The sequence below is a fragment of the Oncorhynchus clarkii genome, chromosome 4 (assembly GCF_045791955.1).
Source record: "Oncorhynchus clarkii lewisi isolate Uvic-CL-2024 chromosome 4, UVic_Ocla_1.0, whole genome shotgun sequence".
In the NCBI taxonomy this organism is placed as follows: Eukaryota; Metazoa; Chordata; class Actinopteri; order Salmoniformes; family Salmonidae; genus Oncorhynchus; species Oncorhynchus clarkii.
Window position 1 is genome coordinate 20,660,953 of NC_092150.1, and position 19,729 is coordinate 20,680,681.

Genomic DNA, 19,729 nt, shown 5'->3' on the forward strand with positions numbered 1-19,729 from the left:
AAGCCGAAGGGCAGGGAGGGGAGAGGAGGCTGACTAGGGCTAGCCCATGCCCCAGGTCAAGCTACACATTTCTAGGTCACTGACTGTGCAGGGGCCAGGTGCCTATGAAAAGCTTATGGCAGATGATGAATCACCAGCCTTTATGTTTCGGAGACCCTCTTGGCGATGCGGGAGCAGCAAGTTACAGGATATTGTAAGCAGCTACTTTTATTGGGAAAAAATAATAATGTGGGCCGGCAGGGTTTGGAACTGTTCCCAAGTCAGATCTCCCACCAGAGAAGTGGAGCTCATGTTTCAGATTAGGGTTCGCACTGACATGATGCACATCACTCTTTCCCTCCTCTCCCTCGTTTTCACTCACTCTCTCTTGTACTTTTCTTCTCTCTCTCTCTCACTCTCTCTCACTTTTTTCAGTCTATCTGACCTCATCTTTGTTCCAATCAACCATATAGAGAGATTCAATCAACCATAGTGTTCAAATTATATCTCAAATTATAATAATTGACTATAATTGTTTCCATGTCACTTTCCTTTAAGGCTTTGAACTTATTTCATACCATTTGGAAAGGGGTGGTTCGAGCTCAAAGGTCCAAAAGTCCATTCTACTACACAGTTTAACTTAAGTTATTCATTATCCAGATTTTATGAAAATAACCTCCAACAACACAAATGGTATCCAACAATACACCTGCCTCATAAAACGGTCTGTTCCCAGGAACAACAGAAAGGCAGGCAGTCCTCCAACACTTTGTATTGTTGATTTACTCAAGTCTTCATTGGATATAAGTCCAAATTGGCTATATTGTAAAAATTTATTAAAACAAAAATGTGCTGTTTGGTCTTAATTTAAGGTCAGGGTTAGGGATAAGTTTAGCACTGTGGTTAAGGTTAGGGTTAAGGTTAGGGTTAGGTTTCAAATCACATTTTAAGAAGAGAAATTGTAGATAGGCAAGGTTTACAACTTTGTGGCTGTGGTAACTAGTGACGACCAAATCACAGGAATGACACTTAGAGTTGTACTGGTATAGTATTAGCTCCAGGTATGGTCATTTTAACTACCCCTTAAATTATCACTGTATTCTGTATACTACTACATTGAGAAGCAGTGCATGCCTTGACTCTGCAAAATTGCTCTGATGTAGGGCAGTTGTGTTCCAGGTTCCCACGAATGTGCAAGGCAACTGTGTGTGCGTTTTTGGTTTTACTATCCTTGTGGGGACCAAAAGTGGGGACATTTCATCGGTACCCACAAGGAAAAAGGCTTAGGCTTAGGGCTTAGTTTTAGGGTTAGGTTAGGAATTAGGGTTAGGGTTAGAATTAGGGTTAGAAGTTAGGTTTAGGGTTAGGAATTAGGGTTAGGAGTTAGGTTTAGGGTTAGGAGTTAGGGTTAGGTTTAGGTTTAGGGTTAGGGTTAGGAGTTAGAGTTAGGGTTAGGGTTCGGGGTTACGGATACAGTTAGGTTGGAGGGTTAGGTTAACTGTTAGGGTTAGGGGTTAGGGTTAGGGGTTAGGTTAACTGTTAGGGGTTAGGGTTAGGGGTTAGGTTAACTGTTAGGGTTAGGGGTTAGGGTTAGGTTAACTGTTAGGGTTAGGGGTTAGGTTAACTGTTAGGGTTAGGGGTTAGGGGTTAGGTTAACTGTTAGGGTTAGGGTTATGGGTTAGGGTTAGGAGTTATGTGTAGGGTTAAGGTTAGGGGTTAGGTTAACTGTTAGGGTTAGGGTTAAAGGTTAGGGTTAGGAGTTAGGGTTAGGGGTTATGGGTTAGGGTTAGGGTTAGGGGTTAGGTTAACTTTTAGGGTTAAGGGTTAGGGTTAGGGTTAGGGTTAGGGTTAGGGTTAGGGTTTTTGTTAACTGTAAGGGTTAGGGGTTAGGGAAAGTAGGATGTGTGCGTGTGCGTGTGTGTTTGCTCTTTGACAGCGTAGTTAGGAGGTGCTGATGAAAGAGGAGAAGCTGTGTGGGGCCAGTGCCTCTCAAATTAGCGCAGGAGCCTCGTAGCCTGTCACATGGAGGCCCAGGCACTCCGAGATTCTGTTACACTGTGTGTGTGTGTGTGTGTGTGTGTGTGTGTGTGTGTGTGTGTGTGTGTGTGTGTGTGTGTGTGTGTGTGTGTGTGTGTGTGCATGCGTGTGTGTGCGTGTGTGCGTGTGTGTGTGTGCTCGTGAATGTGTGCTTGTGTATGTGTGTGTATGCATCCATGAATGTGTGTGTGTGTGTGTGCGTATGTCGCTCTCTGAGGACCAGAGAGCACACGGATGAGCATAAATTACAGGGGAACATCCTCCCAGTCCTAGCTCATCAAAGACATACCTGGACCTCCCAGAGTTTGGAAAAATACACTTGAGTTGACCTCTGCCTAACCCTTCCTGGGCCATCATTTATTTAGACCTCCTTGTTGCCCGTCCTCTACAGCCCTTCCAAGGAGATATAAAACAAGGATACTCCCTATGTTTATGTCATCAAGTAATTAGGCTATTCTGTCCATCTTTCAGTGTTAAGTTACAGAGCAAGATACTAGCAGTGGTAGTATCATGAGGACACAGACAGGCATTCACCCCAGGAAAAAGAGAGCTACCCCTCCCACACTCCCACCTTCACTAACATCTGTCATCCTGACACCTTGTCAGCTGATTCAGCTCTCATGTCTGTTTGTTTTGTACAGCTCAGGAACATTCATAACTTTAAAACCATCTACAAAGCTTTGAAGCATACCATCTCTAATACTATTTTTCTCCTCCCATTGTCATCTACATTCTCCACCATCTCCTCCCAAGACGTCTCCCTTCCCCTAAATCCACAAACCTCCAGCCCCCAGCCACCAACAAAATTAATCCAGCAATCATATATCCCCCATTCCAATGATCATGTCCAACCCCCACCCCCTCCATGTAGTCCCATCTCTTACCTGGGAGAAGTTGAGTCCGTTGAGGGGGTGACACTGCTCCTCCACCCGCTCCACCGCTCCTGTCCTCTTCCCCATGCGGTCGGCCTCCTGGGCCAGGAACAGGTCCAGTACGGGGGTTCCCCGCGACCTCACATCTGACTCCGTCAGAGAGTTGACCATCAGCATCACCCACACAGGCCTCTTCCTCTCCCAATTCCCTGCGATGGCATTGAAGAGGTAGTCAGCGTACAGCCCCCGGCCCCGCTGGTCTGCCGTCATCCAGTAGGGCATCATGTGCTTAACGTAGTCCAGGTGGCGTTTGAGGCGGCGATATAGGTCCCGGGGCAGCAGGGTCTGCAGGTTCTCCCCGTGGGGCAGCAGCTGGCAGCTGGTCAGCTTGGAGATAGTCAGGGGGTCGGTCAGGTCCAGCTCGAAGAATACGTTGGTGCTGGTCTGGAAGGCCCGTTTGGAGACGTCTGGGATAAAGTCCCATACACGGGTGTAGGGAACATGAATGGTTCCGAAAAGATAGGATGGAGGGTAGGGAGCTGGGTGCTTCACTGTCCAGAGGAATGAGTTCATGTCACTTTGCTATGGGGGTGGAGGGGGGTTGAGGGGGAGGAGGACGAGAAGAGGGAGAGATTATGACTATCAGCATTAGGAATACAGTAACATAACCTTCTGAGTTAAGGCTATCTATAATAGTACATTTGAAACTACATTTTGTGATTAAGAGATTCAAAACAGCCTTTTTAGTACATCTGGCTGAGATACAGGTCAATGCAATAGAATGTGATGAACTGTAATCTCCAGATAAAGACAGGGGCACAATGAAACCATGTTAACTAGCTTCCACTGTGCTGTACTATGCTGCTCTCTGTCTGTCTGCTGTTCTGAGGCAGCGAGTTTATAGTGAAGCTTTCTCCTTGTAAACAGACCCCAGTGTATTGCCGAGGTGCATAGCTGTGCTGCCAATGCCTCTGTGGAACTGGAAAGCTTTTCAACGCTTGTTACAGCAGTATAAACATAATGAACCATATGAAACTGCTGCAATCCACTATCTGGTATATTCTTTACTTGAGGATTTTTTTGTTGTTGTTGCAACATTCATTGGAACAGATAGCCTACACAAACATCAAAATGCACACACATAGGCCTTTGATTAAAATTTGGTCAGACGTGGCTAATGTATCTGGTTTACTAAACACTATACAATTCTGATCAAATGGAAAAAGGACTGTGCATGTGTCTATTACTTGCAGTTCATTAACATTCCAGAGATTTCATAGGGGTCAATTATGCCCTGTTTCCAAAAACACTCATAGACCATAGCTCTGCAAAACATCATGCAAATCACTGAGATGCTGTTATGATGGGAATGAGAACAAATGTAAACAAGCAACATGACTATGAAATGATCAAAGTGGCTATCAAAGTAGTTCTTAGATAGATGTATGCATTGCACAACAAACTCTAACTATGGACAAACTATTATTTTGTGAAATGCTTGATTCTGTTGATCTATTTTCATTGGAGTTAACAGTATAGTACACTGACATTGGACCGAAGAGAAACCCACTTTAGTGTTATTAAACCAAATGGAAAGCCTGGACAAAATGGGAGAGGAATAAATTAAATAGAAGCATTTGGTAGGCTTAGAAGTGCATTTAATGTTATTAACTTCACATGCTCCTAATGTATTTCAATTAACATTTCACCAGTTGAAATAGCAATTGTAATGTCATGCTGCCAGTGTACATTTGTCATATTAGAAAATATTTTCTAAAGGATTTCAAAACCCTGCCAAAAGGCATTAAATCTTTGGAAATATTATTACTATTGCAAGGGTTTGTTATTTTCATAAATTAAATTAGAATTATTTTCTCACACAATCTTTGTATTGAGCATTGTCTTTTACTGAAATGTTTACACATCATCTCAGACGTGTAAATAAAACATTTATTTGGAAATTAATTCCACATTGGACATTCACATAGCCTAAGTACACACAATAAATCCACAGATGATGACCGCTCTCTAACCATCATACTTTGATTCTATTTTGACAACTGTGTAGCCTACATATAATTTGTTAATCATTAACTTGTCTAAGAATGTTCGTCAAGTTCATGGAGTCTACTGTCCGATCGAACGAGGACAGTTGAAGTCCATACAGACGTTGATGAGAAAAAGCCCTCTCCTTTCCTCGCGCGGTGTTTTCTATGAGTTCTCGCGCTGGAGCACTGACGTGAGCACTTCCATTTTATTGGCTAATTAATTACTTTTGACACAAAACAGAGAGCTTTGTACTGGCGTATTAGAAATCACACTTAAGGGGGGACACGTCTACAGTTAATATCTGACAATAATGCCATTATCACAGATGATGAAACAGATTAACAACACTACAAATAAAATAATTTTGTAGACTATGTTGTTGCAATACTGTCAAGTCATCCCTGATAAATATTTTCAATAATGTATTATAACATTTGTATTTTATTAATAGATAACATCATGCCCGGTTAAAATTATATGTTATTAACGTTCGTGCTGGGGTCATGTAATTTCAGTTCAGACTTATTGCGTTAATATCTGGGAAATTGTAGCATACCCAAGCGTGTGGAACGCACTGTGTCCAGTCATGATTCTAATTAAGTTCCCTCTGATTCATCTCTTGTGCTGATGATAAATTCACACTGCGATAAAGACAGAGGAGAGCGAGTGCAACACGGTCCCGGCCAGATAAGAGAACACTGAAATTAATTTAATTCGAATGGGCTGACTCCCTTTGGCTATTGAGCCCATTCCATAATATTGCAAATATGGCCGATAGCTGTTTTAATAGGTCGTGTTTAATTGAAACTTGATCAGTTTTGAAAAGTCACTGAAACTTTTACAAATAAATGTTAAATCAACAGTGGGTCAACGGTGGGTGTTCCCCACGTTATTTTGCCACATAAACAGGCATAGGGTTGGCGGACGATATTTCGCTTGGCCACTGCTTCCATATTTTCAAGCCCATGTTTCTGTGAGGAAACACCGGAATATGTCAAGTGCCATTGGAAGCAACTTTGCTGATTGGAAAATCTTTCAATTCTAGGAATCTTTGAAATAATGGATTATCCTAATAAAATATGATGACATAAAAATAACCTAATAATAATCATATTAATAACCTACTACTACTACTACTAATAATAAATGTGCTATAATATAATATAATAGGGTAGCCTAATACAGTAGCTATGAACATAATTATTGTTCTTGTTACACGTGTAAGTAGTTATTATAGCATGTTAATATTTCCATGACAATAAAACGCAGTTGCTATTGACATTGTTCATTTGGTTGTTACTCAAAACCCAATAACCACAATATCTCACTTTTTGTGGTTGTTGCTGTAGGCCTACCGTTGCACATAGAAACAACTAATTCAGGAACACTGTCTAAGCAAAGTGCATTTATTTTACTCAGAAATAGGACATCCTTGTATTTGGATTTTGTCTTATCATTTGCTATAGCCTTTTGGGGCAGTTATATGCAAGGCTAGACACATAAGCCGACATTTGCAATTAACTTTAACTATTTTGCTAGAAGGCTATCCATTCAAGGACATCTTTATGTTTGACATTGCCTTAAGACATTACTGAAACAGGTAAAGACCATGTAGCTGTAACGATCGGGCACAACTCACCGATTTCGGTGGGTCACATTGCCTTGGTCTCTCGCGGATGTCCAGGGGTGCGACAGCGTGCAAGAGAGCGGTAAGTAGGAACCATCGAGGTCCTGGCGCGCAGACCATCTCGAGATGAGAGGAGAGTGGTGTCGACAGGCTGTCTTAGATACTTCAATCCTCCCCTCGTCTCTTTCTCGCTCTTTTACTGTCCTTTGCCTCCTAATACGTAACAAAATCGACCCGCAGGAGACGGGGTTCGGTTCACTTGTGCGGTTCGGAAGGAGGGAATGGACCATTCCGACTCTCCGCCATTCCCGAACCCCAGGCAGCTAGTAACCGGCTATGCGTTCCGCTTTCACTGTCTCTTCCCACTCGGCGCTGTCCTGTCGCAGGCACTAACCTATTCAGCAGTTGCAGGGGAAAGTTTTCACAGTGCGCTCTAGAGGTGTGTGTGTGTGTGTGTGTGTGTGTGTGTGTGTGTGTGTGTGTGTGTGTGTGTGTGTGTGTGTGCCTGGCTGGTTGAGAGGAGGTGGAAGGCTTTGAATATTTTCCCCCACTGCTTATTTTAAGAGGGCAGCGCAGGTTCTGGGGGGATAGGGAGAGCACAGGTTTGCGTGTGAGTGAGAGATGATATGGGAGATTGAGTTGTATAAAACTGTCATCTGTATTTCCAGTGCGTAAAACCCGGCACGAATAAAAAAAAAATGCAATGCCCAACCACTGGAGGGCAGGTGGCAGGCACAATGTTGCCAGTCTGGTGCCTTTCATGCGAGGAATAATTAGAAAGTCTAAATTAGTTATATTAACATGTTGTCATCTGTTTCCTTTTAATTTGGTTCACATTTATCACTGTCATCGATTGTTTGACACTTTTTGTGCAAAACTTGAATATGGGTCCTTAGACCCAGTGTCTTAATCATGATTGATTAATGCCTACAAATAAACATCTCAGTAAAGACAACTGTGAAGAGTGTTTTATTTATTTATCCTATAATAGCCCTCTTAAGATATAGTCTTGTTGTATAATTCTGAATGGTTTGGATGAATGGCCATGTTGAGAGCCCTAGCTGTCCCTCTCTTCAGGCCACTGTTACGGTGAGTGAATGAGGACCCAAAAGCGAACTAACTTAAACAGAGCTTCTTTAATAACCAAACATAGGTAGGCTCAGATAGACCGGCAGATTCCGACAGGACAGGACAAGGTTACAGCAAACATGACGATAGTCTGGCTCAGGCATGAAACACAACAAACAAGAATCCGACAAGGACAGGAACAGAAACAGAGAGAGATATAGGGACCTAATCAGAGGGAAAAAGGGAACAGGTGGGAAACGGGGTGAATGGGTAGTCAGAGGAGACAAGGAACAGCTGGGGGAAAGCGGGGGAGAAAAGGTAACCTAACAACGACCAGCAGAGGGAGACAGGGTGAAGGGAAAGGACAGAGACAAGACACAACATGGCAGTACATGACAGTACCCCCCCACTCACCGAGCGCCTCCTGGCGCACTCGAGGAGGAAACCTGGCGGCAACGGAGGAAATCCTCGATCAGCGCACGGTCCAGCACGTCCCGAGAGGGAACCCAACTCCTCTCCTCAGGACCGTACCCCTCCCAATCTACGAGGTACTGGTGACCACGGCCCCGAGGACGCATGTCCAAAATTCTACGGACCCTGTAGATGGGTGCGCCCTCGACAAGGATGGGGGGGGGGGGGGGGGGAAGACGAGCGGGGGCGCGAAGGACGGGCTTGATGCAGGAGACATGGAAGACCGGGTGGACGCGACGAAGGTATCGCGGAAGAAGAAGTCGAACTGCGACAGGATTAATGACCCGAGAAATACGGAACGGACCAATGAACCGCGGGGTCAACTTGCGAGAAGCCGTCTTAAGGGGAAGGTTCTGAGTGGAGAGCCAAACTCTCTGACCGCGACAATATCTAGGACTCTTAGTTCTACGCTTATTAGCAGCCCTCACAGTCTGCGTCCTATAACGGCAAAGTGCAGACCTGACCCTCTTCCAGGTGCGCTCGCAACGTTGGACAAAAGCCTGAGCGGAGGGGACGCTGGACTCGGCGAACTGAGATGAGAACAGCGGAGGCTGGTACCCGAGGCTACTCTGAAAAGGAGATAGCCCGGTCGCAGACGAAGGAAGCGAGTTGTGGGCGTATTCTGCCCAGGGGAGCTGTTCTGACCAAGACGCAGGGTTACGAAAAGAAAGACTGCGTAAGATGCGACCAATAGTCTGATTGGCCCGTTCTGCTTGACCGTTAGACTGGGGGTGAAAGCCGGAAGAGAGACTGACGGAAGCCCCAATCAAACGGCAAAACTCCCTCCAAAATTGAGACGTGAATTGCGGACCTCTGTCCGAAACGACGTCTGACGGAAGGCCATGAATTCTGAAAACATTCTCGATGATGATTTGTGCCGTCTCTTTAGCAGAAGGAAGCTTAGCAAGGGGAATGAAATGAGCCGCCTTAGAGAACCTATCGACAACCGTAAGAATAACAGTCTTCCCCGCTGACGAAGGCAGTCCGGTGACAAAATCTAAGGCGATGTGAGACCACGGTCGAGAGGGAATAGGAAGCGGCCTGAGACGGCCGGCAGGAGGAGAGTTACCGGACTTAGTCTGCGCGCAGACCGAACAAGCAGCCACGAAACGACGCGTGTCATGCTCCCGGGTGGGCCACCAAAAACGCTGGCGAATGGAAGCAAGCGTACCCCGAACGCCAGGGTGGCCAGCTAACTTGGCAGAGTGAGCCCACTGAAGAACGGCCAGACGAGTAGGAACGGGAACGAAAAGAAGGTTCCTAGGACAAGCGCGCGGCGACGGAGTGTGAGTGAGCGCTTGTTTTACCTGCCTCTCAATTCCCCAGACAGTCAACCCGACAACACGCCCCTCAGGGAGAATCCCCTCGGGGTCAGTGGAGGCTACTGAAGAACTGAAGAGACGAGACAAAGCATCAGGCTTGGTGTTCTTAGAGCCCGGACGATAAGAAATCACAAACTCGAAACGAGCGAAAAACAGCGCCCAACGCGCCTGACGCGCATTAAGTCGTTTGGCAGAACGGATGTACTCAAGGTTCCTATGGTCAGTCCAAACGACAAAAGGAACGGTCGCCCCCTCCAACCACTGTCGCCATTCGCCTAGGGCTAACCGGATGGCGAGCAGTTCGCGGTTACCCACATCATAGTTACGTTCCGACGGCGACAGGCGATGAGAAAAATACGCGCATGGGTGGACCTTGTCGTCAGAGAGGGAGCGCTGAGAAAGGATGGCTCCCACGCCCACCTCTGACGCGTCAACCTCGACAACGAACTGTCTAGAGACGTCAGGTGTAACAAGGATAGGAGCGGATGTAAAACGATTCTTGAGGAGATCAAAAGCTCCCTGGGCGGAAACGGACCACTTAAAGCACGTCTTGACAGAAGTAAGGGCTGTGAGAGGAGCTGCCACCTGACCGAAATTACGGATGAAACGACGATAGAAGTTCGCGAAGCCGAGAAAGCGCTGCAGCTCGACGCGTGACTTAGGGACGGGCCAATCAATGACAGCTTGGACCTTAGCGGGATCCATCTTAATGCCTTCAGCGGAAATAACAGAACCGAGAAATGTGACGGAGGAGGCATGAAAAGTGCACTTCTCAGCCTTCACAAAAAGACAATTCTCTAAAAGGCGCTGGAGGACACGTCGAACGTGCTGAACATGAATCTGGAGTGACGGTGAAAAAATCAGGATATCGTCAAGGTAAACGAAAACAAAGATGTTCAGCATGTCTCTCAGGACATCATTGACTAATGCCTGAAAGACAGCTGGAGCGTTAGCGAGGCCGAAAGGAAGAACCCGGTATTCAAAGTGCCCTAACGGAGTGTTAAACGCCGTCTTCCACTCGTCCCCCTCCCTGATGCGCACGAGATGGTAAGCGTTACGAAGGTCCAACTTAGTGAAAAACCTGGCTCCCTGCAGGATCTCGAAGGCTGAAGACATAAGAGGAAGCGGATAACGATTCTTCACTGTTATGTCATTCAGCCCTCGATAATCTATGCAGGGGCGCAGAGACCCGTCCTTCTTCTTGACAAAAAAAAACCCTGCTCCGGCGGGAGAGGAGGAGGGGACTATGGTACCGGCGTCAAGAGCTACAGACAAATAATCTTCGAGAGCCTTACGTTCGGGAGCCGACAGAGAGTATAGTCTACCCCGGGGGGGGGTGGTTCCCGGAAGGAGATCAATACTACAATCATACGACCGGTGTGGAGGAAGAGAGGTGGCCCTGGACCGACTGAACACCGTGCGCAGATCGTGATATTCCTCCGGCACCCCTGTCAAATCACCAGGCTCCTCCTGTGAAGAAGAGACAGAGGAAACAGGAGGGATAGCAGACATTAAACATTTCACATGACAAGAGACGTTCCAGGAGAGGATAGAATTACTAGACCAATTAATGGAAGGATTATGACAAACTAGCCAGGGATGGCCCAAAACAACAGGTGTAAAAGGTGAACGAAAAATTAAAAAAGAAATGGTTTCACTATGATTACCAGAAACAGTGAGGGTTAAAGGTAGCGTCTCACGCTGAATCCTGGGGAGAGGACTACCATCCAGGGCGAACAAGGCCGTGGGCTCCTTTAACTGTCTGAGAGGAATGTCATGTTCCCGAGCCCAGGTCTCGTCCATAAAACAGCCCTCCGCCCCAGAGTCTATTAAGGCACTGCAGGAAGCTGACGAACCGGTCCAGCGTAGATGGACCGACAAGGTAGTGCAGGATCTTGAAGGAGAGACAGGAGTAGTAGCGCTCACCAGTAGCCCTCCGCTTACTGACGAGCTCTGGCCTTTTACTGGACATGAAGTGACAAAATGACCAGCGGAACCGCAATAGAGACAGAGGCGGTTGGTGATTCTCCGTTCCCTCTCCTTAGTCGAGATGTGGATACCTCCCAGCTGCATGGGCTCAGCACCCGAGCCGGCAGAGGAAGATGGTAGTGATGCGGAGAGGGAGGCGACGGAGAGCGCGAGCTCCTTTCCACGAGCTCGGTGACGAAGATCAACCCGTCGCTCAATGCGAATAGCGAGTTCAATCAAGGAATCCACGCTGGAAGGAACCTCCCGGGAGAGAATCTCATCCTTTACCTCTGCGCGGAAACCCTCCAGAAGACGAGCGAGCAAGGCCGGCTCGTTCCAGCCACTGGAGACAGCAAGAGTGCGAAACTCAATAGAGTAGTCTGTTATGGATCGATTGCCTTGACATAGGGAAGACAGGGCCCTGGAAGCCTCCTCCCCAAAAACAGATCGATCAAAAACCCGTATCATCTCCTCCTTAAAGTCCTGATACTGGTTAGTACACTCAGCCCTTGCCTCCCAGATTGCCGTGCCCCACTCACGAGCCCGTCCAATAAGGAGAGATATGACGTAGGCGACACGAGCAGTGCTCCTGGAGTAAGTGTTGGGCTGGAGAGAAAACACAATATCACACTGGGTGAGGAACGAGCGGCATTCAGTGGGCTCCCCAGAGTAACACGGCGGGTTATTGATTCTGGGCTCCGGAGATTCGAAAGCCCTGGAAGTGGCCGGTGGATCGAGGCGGAGATGGTGAACCTGTTCTGTGAGGTTGGAGACTTGGGTGGCCAGGGTCTCAACGGCATGTCGAGCAGCAGACACTTCCTGCTCGTGTCTGCCTAGCATCGCTCCCTGGATCCCGACGGCTGAGTGGAGAGGATCCGAAGTCGCTGGGTCCATTCTTGGTCGGATTCTTCTGTTACGGTGAGTGAATGAGGACCCAAAAGCGAACTAACTTAAACAGAGCTTCTTTAATAACCAAACATAGGTAGGCTCAGATAGACCGGCAGATTCCGACAGGACAGGACAAGGTTACAGCAAACATGACGATAGTCTGGCTCAGGCATGAAACACAACAAACAAGAATCCGACAAGGACAGGAACAGAAACAGAGAGAGATATAGGGACCTAATCAGAGGGAAAAAGGGAACAGGTGGGAAACGGGGTGAATGGGTAGTCAGAGGAGACAAGGAACAGCTGGGGGAAAGCGGGGGAGAAAAGGTAACCTAACAACGACCAGCAGAGGGAGACAGGGTGAAGGGAAAGGACAGAGACAAGACACAACATGGCAGTACATGACAGCCACAGTGTCAAACCTCTGCCATGACCCGTGTTATTCTCCAAGTGGCAGACATTGTGACAGAATCAGGTAGTGGGCTATTTATCATGAGAGCCCCTCAAACAAGTGCTCCCCGGGCCTACCCTCTGGGCTGATGGCAGACAGGCCCTGGACAAGCCATTCTTTGTCCTCTGTCTTGTTTTAACTCGCTCTCCTGTCTCCTCTCCATTCTCCACTTGTCTCTGGACGCCTGGTCTGTGTTTGACTTTGACTGTCCTCATAGTTCTACAACTGGAGCCTACACATGTAACAAATTCTCTGTTTGTTCTGGGGTTGTTGGTTAAATGTCTTTCATCTCCTTCTATGTTCACATTGTGTACTCGTGATTGTTTCATCTAAGAACTGGTCCCACATCAGTATACTATGGGTTTGATTTATGGTTCTGTTTACCCGACAGTATTGGTATGAAAACATTTTCAAAGTACCTAATTTCGTGAATCATTGCATGTACATTGTATATATACAGTGGGCTCCAAATGTATTGGGACAGTGACAGTTTTTGTTTAGTTTTGGCTCTGTACTCCAGCACTTTGGATTTGAAATGATACAATGACTATGAGGTTATTAAAGTGCAGACTGACAGCTTTAATTTGAGGGTATTTTCATCTATATCAGGTGAACCATCTAGAAATTGCAGCACCTTTGTACACAGTCCCTAGTACCAAAAGTATTGGGACAAATTCATATGTGTATGAAAGTAGTCAAAGTGGAATATTTGGTCCCATGTTCCTAGCACACAATGATTACACAGTGGTGTAAAGTACTAAGTAAAAAATACTTTAAAGTACTACTTAAGTCATTTTTGGGGGTATCTGTACTTTACTATTTATATTTTTGACGACTTTTACTTTTACTTCATTACTTTCCGAATGAAACTAATACACTTTTTACTGCATACATTTTCCCAGACACCCAAAAGTTCTCGTTACATTTTGAATGCTTAGCAGGATAAGAAAATGGTTCAATTCGTGCACTTACTGTATCAAGAGAACATCCTTGGTCATCCCTACTGCCTCTGACCTGGCGGACTCACTAAACACATGCTTCATTTGTAATTGATGTTTAAGTGTTGGAGTGTGCCCCTGTCTATCCATACATTTTTTTTATGGTGCCTTCTGGTTTGCTTAATGTAAGGAATAAAAAATTAGGATAATTACGTATATTTGAGCAATTATATTTACTTTTGATACTTAAGTATATTTAAAACCAAATACTATTAGACTTTTACTCAAGTAGTATTTTACTGTATTTTTACTTGAGTCATTTTCTATTGAGGTATCTTTACTTTTACTCAAGTATGACAATTGGGTACTTATTCAGCCACTGTGATTAGATCAGGTTTGTGACTCTTTTACGCACTAAAATTATTTTATTTTGTCCAAAAAATATATACGTTTGTGACTCTACAAACTTGATGGTTGCATTTGCTGTTTGTTTTGGATGGGTTTCAGGTTATTCTGTGCCCAATATAAATTAATGGTAAATGATGTATTGTGTCATTTTGGAATCACCTTTACTGTAAATTGGAGAAGAATTTGTTTCTAAACACTTCTACATTCATGTGGATTCTACCATGACTACAGACTAGTCCTGAATGAATCGTGAATAATGATGAGTGAGAAAGTTACAGCCATAAATATCATACCCCCCCCCCCCCCCCAAAAAAACACACAAGACATGCTGTCCTCTCACCATTTCAATAACAGGAGGAGTTAGCATTTTTTTGTGGGGGGGTATGATATTTATGCCTGTAACTTTCTCACTCATCATTATTCAAGATTTATTCAGGATTTACTGTAATCATGGTAGCATCCACATTAATGTGGAAGTGTTTAAAACATATTATATTCCTATTTACAATAAAAGTTACTCCAAAATGACACAGTATATTATTAAACAGTCATTTCTATTGGGCACAAAATAATCTGAAACACAACCAAAACAAAAAGCAAATGCCTCCACCAAATTTGTAAAGTCAAAATGGGACCAAATACTAAACTTTTTACTACTTTAGTACACATACTGTACATTATACGTGAATTTGACCCAATATTATGTTGTAATGCAGACCCAGTTACCTGCTTTAACCACACTTGTGAAAGGCTTCTCTTTGAATGAGGCTGGTTGACATCCTTGGCTGGTTAGAGAAGGATTATGAGCGGCTACATACAGGAGATTCCTGGACAGGGACCAGGTGGACTTACAGCATATACAGTGCCTTGCGAAAGTATTCGGCCCCCTTGAACTTTGCGACCTTTTGCCACATTTCAGGCTTCAAACATAAAGATATAAAACTGTATTTTTTTGTGAAGAATCAACAACAAGTGGGACACAATCATGATGTGGAACGACATTTATTGGATATTTCAAACTTTTTTAACAAATCAAAAACGGAAAAATGGGGCGTGCAAAATTATTCAGCCCCCTTAAGTTAATACTTTGTAGCGCCACCTTTTGCTGCGATTACAGCTGTAAGTCGCTTGGGGTATATCTCTATCAGTTTTGCACATCGAGAGACTGAATTTTATTCCCATTCCTCCTTGCAAAACAGCTCGAGCTCAGTGAGGTTGGATGGAGAGCATTTGTGAACAGCAGTTTTCAGTTCTTTCCACAGATTCTCGAATGGATTCAGGTCTGGACTTTGACTTGGCCTTTCTAACACCTGGATATGTTTATTTTTGAACCATTCCATTGTAGATTTTGCTTTATGTTTTGGATCATTGTCTTGTTGGTAGACAAATCTCCATCCCAGTCTCAGGTCTTTTGCAGACTCCATCAGGTTTTCTTCCAGAATGGTCCTGTATTTGGCTCCATCCATCTTCCCATCAATTTTAACCATCTTCCCTGTCCCTGTTGAAGAAAAGCAGGCCCAAACCATGATGCTGCCACCACCATGTTTGACAGTGGGGATGGTGTGTTCAGCTGTGTTGCTTTTACGCCAAACATAACGTTTTGCATTGTTGCCAAAAAGTTCAATTTTGGTTTCATCTGACCAGAGCACCTTCTTCCACATGTTTGGTGTGTCTCCCAGGTGTCTTGTGGCAAACTTTAAACAACACTTTTTATGGATATCTTTAAGAAATGGCTTTCTTCTTGCCACTCTTCCATAAAGGCCAGATTTGTGCAATATACGACTGATTGTTGTCCTATGGACAGAGTCTCCCACCTCAGCTGTAGATCTTTGCAGTTCATCCAGAGTGATCATGGGCCTCTTGGCTGCATCGCTGATCAGTCTTCTCCTTGTATGAGCTGAAAGTTTAGAGGGACGGCCAGGTCTTGGTAGATTTGCAGTGGTCTGATACTCCTTCCATTTCAATATTATCGCTTGCACAGTGCTCCTTGGGATGTTTAAAGCTTGGGAAATCTTTTTGTATCCAAATCCGGCTTTAAACTTCTTCACAACAGTATCTCGGACCTGCCTGGTGTGTTCCTTGTTCTTCATGATGCTCTCTGCGCTTTTAACGGACCTCTGAGACTATCACAGTGCCGGTGCATTTATACGGAGACTTGATTACACACAGGTGGATTGTATTTATCATCATTAGTCATTTAGGTCAACATTGGATCATTCAGAGATCCTCACTGAACTTCTGGAGAGAGTTTGCTGCACTGAAAGTAAAGGGGCTGAATAATTTTGCACGCCCAATTTTTCAGTTTTTGATTTGTTAAAAAAGTTTGAAATATCCAATAAATGTCGTTCCACGTCATGATTGTGTCCCACTTGTTGTTGATTCTTCACAAGAAAATACAGTTTTATATCTTTATGTTTGAAGCCTGAAATGTGGCAAAAGGTCGCAAAGTTCAAGGGGGCCGAATACTTTCGCAAGGCACTGTATAGACCAGATACAGGCAGCATAAGAAAATACTTAAAAGTGAATGTTCTGTTTGAAAACCACAGAAAGTGCTGACTGCTGAAAATAGATGTCTGGGGACATGTTAGTAAGACACAGGCACAGAGAGAGGGAGGGAGGGAAGGAAGGTGAAGGAGAGGGCACAGGGTGGCAGCGGGCATAGAGAGAGAAAGTAAGTGAGACTGAACTCTTGTTCTGTGCATGTGCATATTGTTTCCATTCCATTCATAAGATATCTTTGTAGTTTGGAAACTTATACAATAAATCCATGATTGGACCTGTCATTGGTGAAATGTACTTTCAATGTCAATTTTCTGACATTGATCACTTACTGCAGCATAATATATTTCTATAACAGAAGGCCATGGCCACAGAAGGCCATGGCCACAGAAGGCCATGGCCACAGAGCTGAGGTATTAGCTCTCAGTCTCTCACTATGCCCGCACCTCTCTTTTGAATTGGTGAGTCATGAGAGAGTTACAGCCCCACCATATAAAATAGGACACTTTCATGTCCATTGTAACTGTTTTACAGTGTATGTTGGTGTTCATCATGTGAAGAGGGACCCCTAGTGGCAGGATATAGAAGTGAGGTGATACCGATCACACTACATTTACATTTTAGTCATTTAACAGATGCTAATATCCAGGGTGAATTATAGTAGTGAGTTCATTCATTTTCACTACAAGGTGTCCCCCCTCTTCTCTCTACGTTCAGCCTGCTGCAATAACTTCCTGCTTTGTGGACTTTGAATAATATTGACTCTTGAGTCACTGATAAAAACATTTTTATTGTGGTTTTTCTTTCTTGATGTTTTAGGGTAGCGGGGGGCTTTGTTGTGGGGAAGTGGGGGAGGGGAGGTATCATATGGGAGGTCAGTTGATCCAGAGGAACTCTCCATCATACACTACCATTAAAAAGTTTGGGGTCACATAGAAATGTCCTTGTTTTTGAAAGAAAAGCACATTTTTATAGCCATTAAAATAACATCACATTTTTACATCCATTGAAATAACATCAAATTGATCAAAAATGCAGTGTAGACGTTGCCAATGATGTAAATGACTATTGTAGCTGGAAATGGCAGATTTTTAATGGAATATCTGCTTAGGCGTGCATAGGCCCATTATCAGCATCCATCACTCCTGTGTTCCAATGGCACGTTGTGTTAGCTAATCCAAGTGTATAATTTTAAAAGGATAATTGATCCTTAGAAACCCCTTTGCAATTATGTTAGCACAGCTGAAAACAGTTGTTCTGATTAAAGAAGCAATACAACTGGTCTTCTTTAGGCAAGTTGAGTATCTGGAGCATCAGCATTTGTGGGTTCGATTACAGGCTCCAAATGGCCAGAAACAAAGAACTTTCTTCCGAAACTCGTCAGTCTATTCTTGTTCTGAAAAATTAAGGCTATTCTATGAGAGAAATTGCCAAGAAACTGAAGATCTCGTGCAACGCTGTGTACTACTCCCTTCACAGAACAGCGCAAACTGTCTCTAACCAGAATAGAAAGAGGAGTGGGAGGCCCCGGTGCACAACTGAGCAAGAGGATAAGTCAATTAGAGTGTCTAGTTTGAGAAACAGATGCCTCACAAGACCTCAACTGGCAGCTTCATTAAATAGTACCCGCAAAACACCAGTCTCAACGTCAACAGTGAAGAGGCAACTCAGGGATGCTGGCCTTCTAGGCAGAGTTGCAAAGAAAAAGTAATATCTCAGATTGGCCAATAAAATTTAAAGATTAAGATGGGCAAAAGAACACAGACACTGGACAGAAAAACTCTGCCTAGAAGGAGTCACCTCTTCACTGTTGATGTTGAGACTGGTGTTTTGCGGGTACTATTTAATGAAGCTGCCATTTGAGGATTTGTCTGTTTCTCAAACTAGACACTCTAATGTACTTGTCCTCTTGCTTAGTTGTGCACTGGGGCCTCCCACTCCTCTTTGTAACGCACTTCTATGCGTAGTGGGTGCGGAGTCAGGCGCAGGAAGCAGAGGGTAAAGGACAATGTTTTATTCCAGCGCAGGACAATGGTCACGCCAAAACACCAGGTGCAATAATAAGACCGGCCCAAAACCAGGACCCAACCAGTCCGGAGAAAAAAACAAGAAAACGCACAACCACAAAATGAACAGAGGAAAATAAGCCCGCACAAATAGCAGGTGGGCATTGCCGGCTTAAATAGCCCAACTAAAACCTAAACAAGAAACAGGTGTAACCAATAAGACAAAACCAACAGAAAAGGGAAAAGGGATCGGTGGCAGCTAGTAGATGACGACAAACAGGAAGAGGAGCCACCTTCGGTGGGAGTCATGACACTCTTTCTCTTCTGGTTATAGACAGTTTGCGCTGTTCTGTGAAGGGAGTAGTACACAGCGTTGTACAAGATCTTCAGTTTCTTGACAATTTCTCGCATGGAATAGTCTTCATTTCTCAGAACAAGAATAGACTGACGAGTTTCAGAAGAAAGTTATTTGTTTCTGGCCATTTTGAGCCTGTAATCGAACCCACAAATGCTGATGCTCCAGATACTCAACTAGTCTAAAGGAGGCCAGCTGTATTGCTTCTTTAATCAGGACAACTGTTTTCCGCTGTGCTAATTTAATTGTAAAAGGGTTTTCTAAGGATCAATTAGCCTTTTAAAATTATAAACTTGGATTAGCTAACACAACGTGCCATTGGAACACAGGAGCGATGGTTACTGATAATGAGCTTCTGTACGCCTACGTAGATATTCCATAAAATATCTGCCGTTTCCAGCTACAATAGTCATTTACAACATTAACAATGTCTACACTGTATTTTTTGATCAATTTTATGTTATTTTAATGGACAAAACACGTGCTTTTCTTTAAAAAACAAGGACATTTCTACGTGACCCCAAACTTTTGAAAGGTAGTGTATATAATGGTCTCCAGGCAGTGATGGATGATAGGGAGGAGTGATACAGTACTGTATAGAAACCGACTGTTATCCTATCTACCGCTAGATCTGTGTTCAATGTCTGTGTTCTTCCTGTCCCTATGCCTGGTTCTGTGTTTGTGGAGCACAGCGAGACTGAAACAGGGTTTTGGACAACATAGTCAAGAGGAGGAGGTTAACTACTTTACATCAAGATGCTCAGGGGTTGTGTGTGTGTGTTTTCCATTGT

At 44.4% G+C, this 19,729-nt stretch overlaps 1 protein-coding gene across 1 annotated transcript in view; it reads right to left on the minus strand.

The window, feature by feature from the left end:
* LOC139406575 (metalloprotease TIKI2-like) overlaps positions 1 to 7,035 on the minus strand; it is a 105,938-nt gene extending 98,903 nt beyond the window's left edge. The window contains exons 1-2 of the mRNA XM_071149306.1: positions 6,577 to 7,035; positions 2,901 to 3,470 (exon numbers count right to left, since the gene is read on the minus strand). Coding sequence (XP_071005407.1) covers positions 2,901 to 3,470; positions 6,577 to 6,684 — 678 coding nt within the window. The 5' untranslated portion in view covers positions 6,685 to 7,035. The remainder of the gene's footprint in view (positions 1 to 2,900; positions 3,471 to 6,576) is intronic.
* Between the last annotated feature and the right edge of the window lie 12,694 nt (positions 7,036 to 19,729).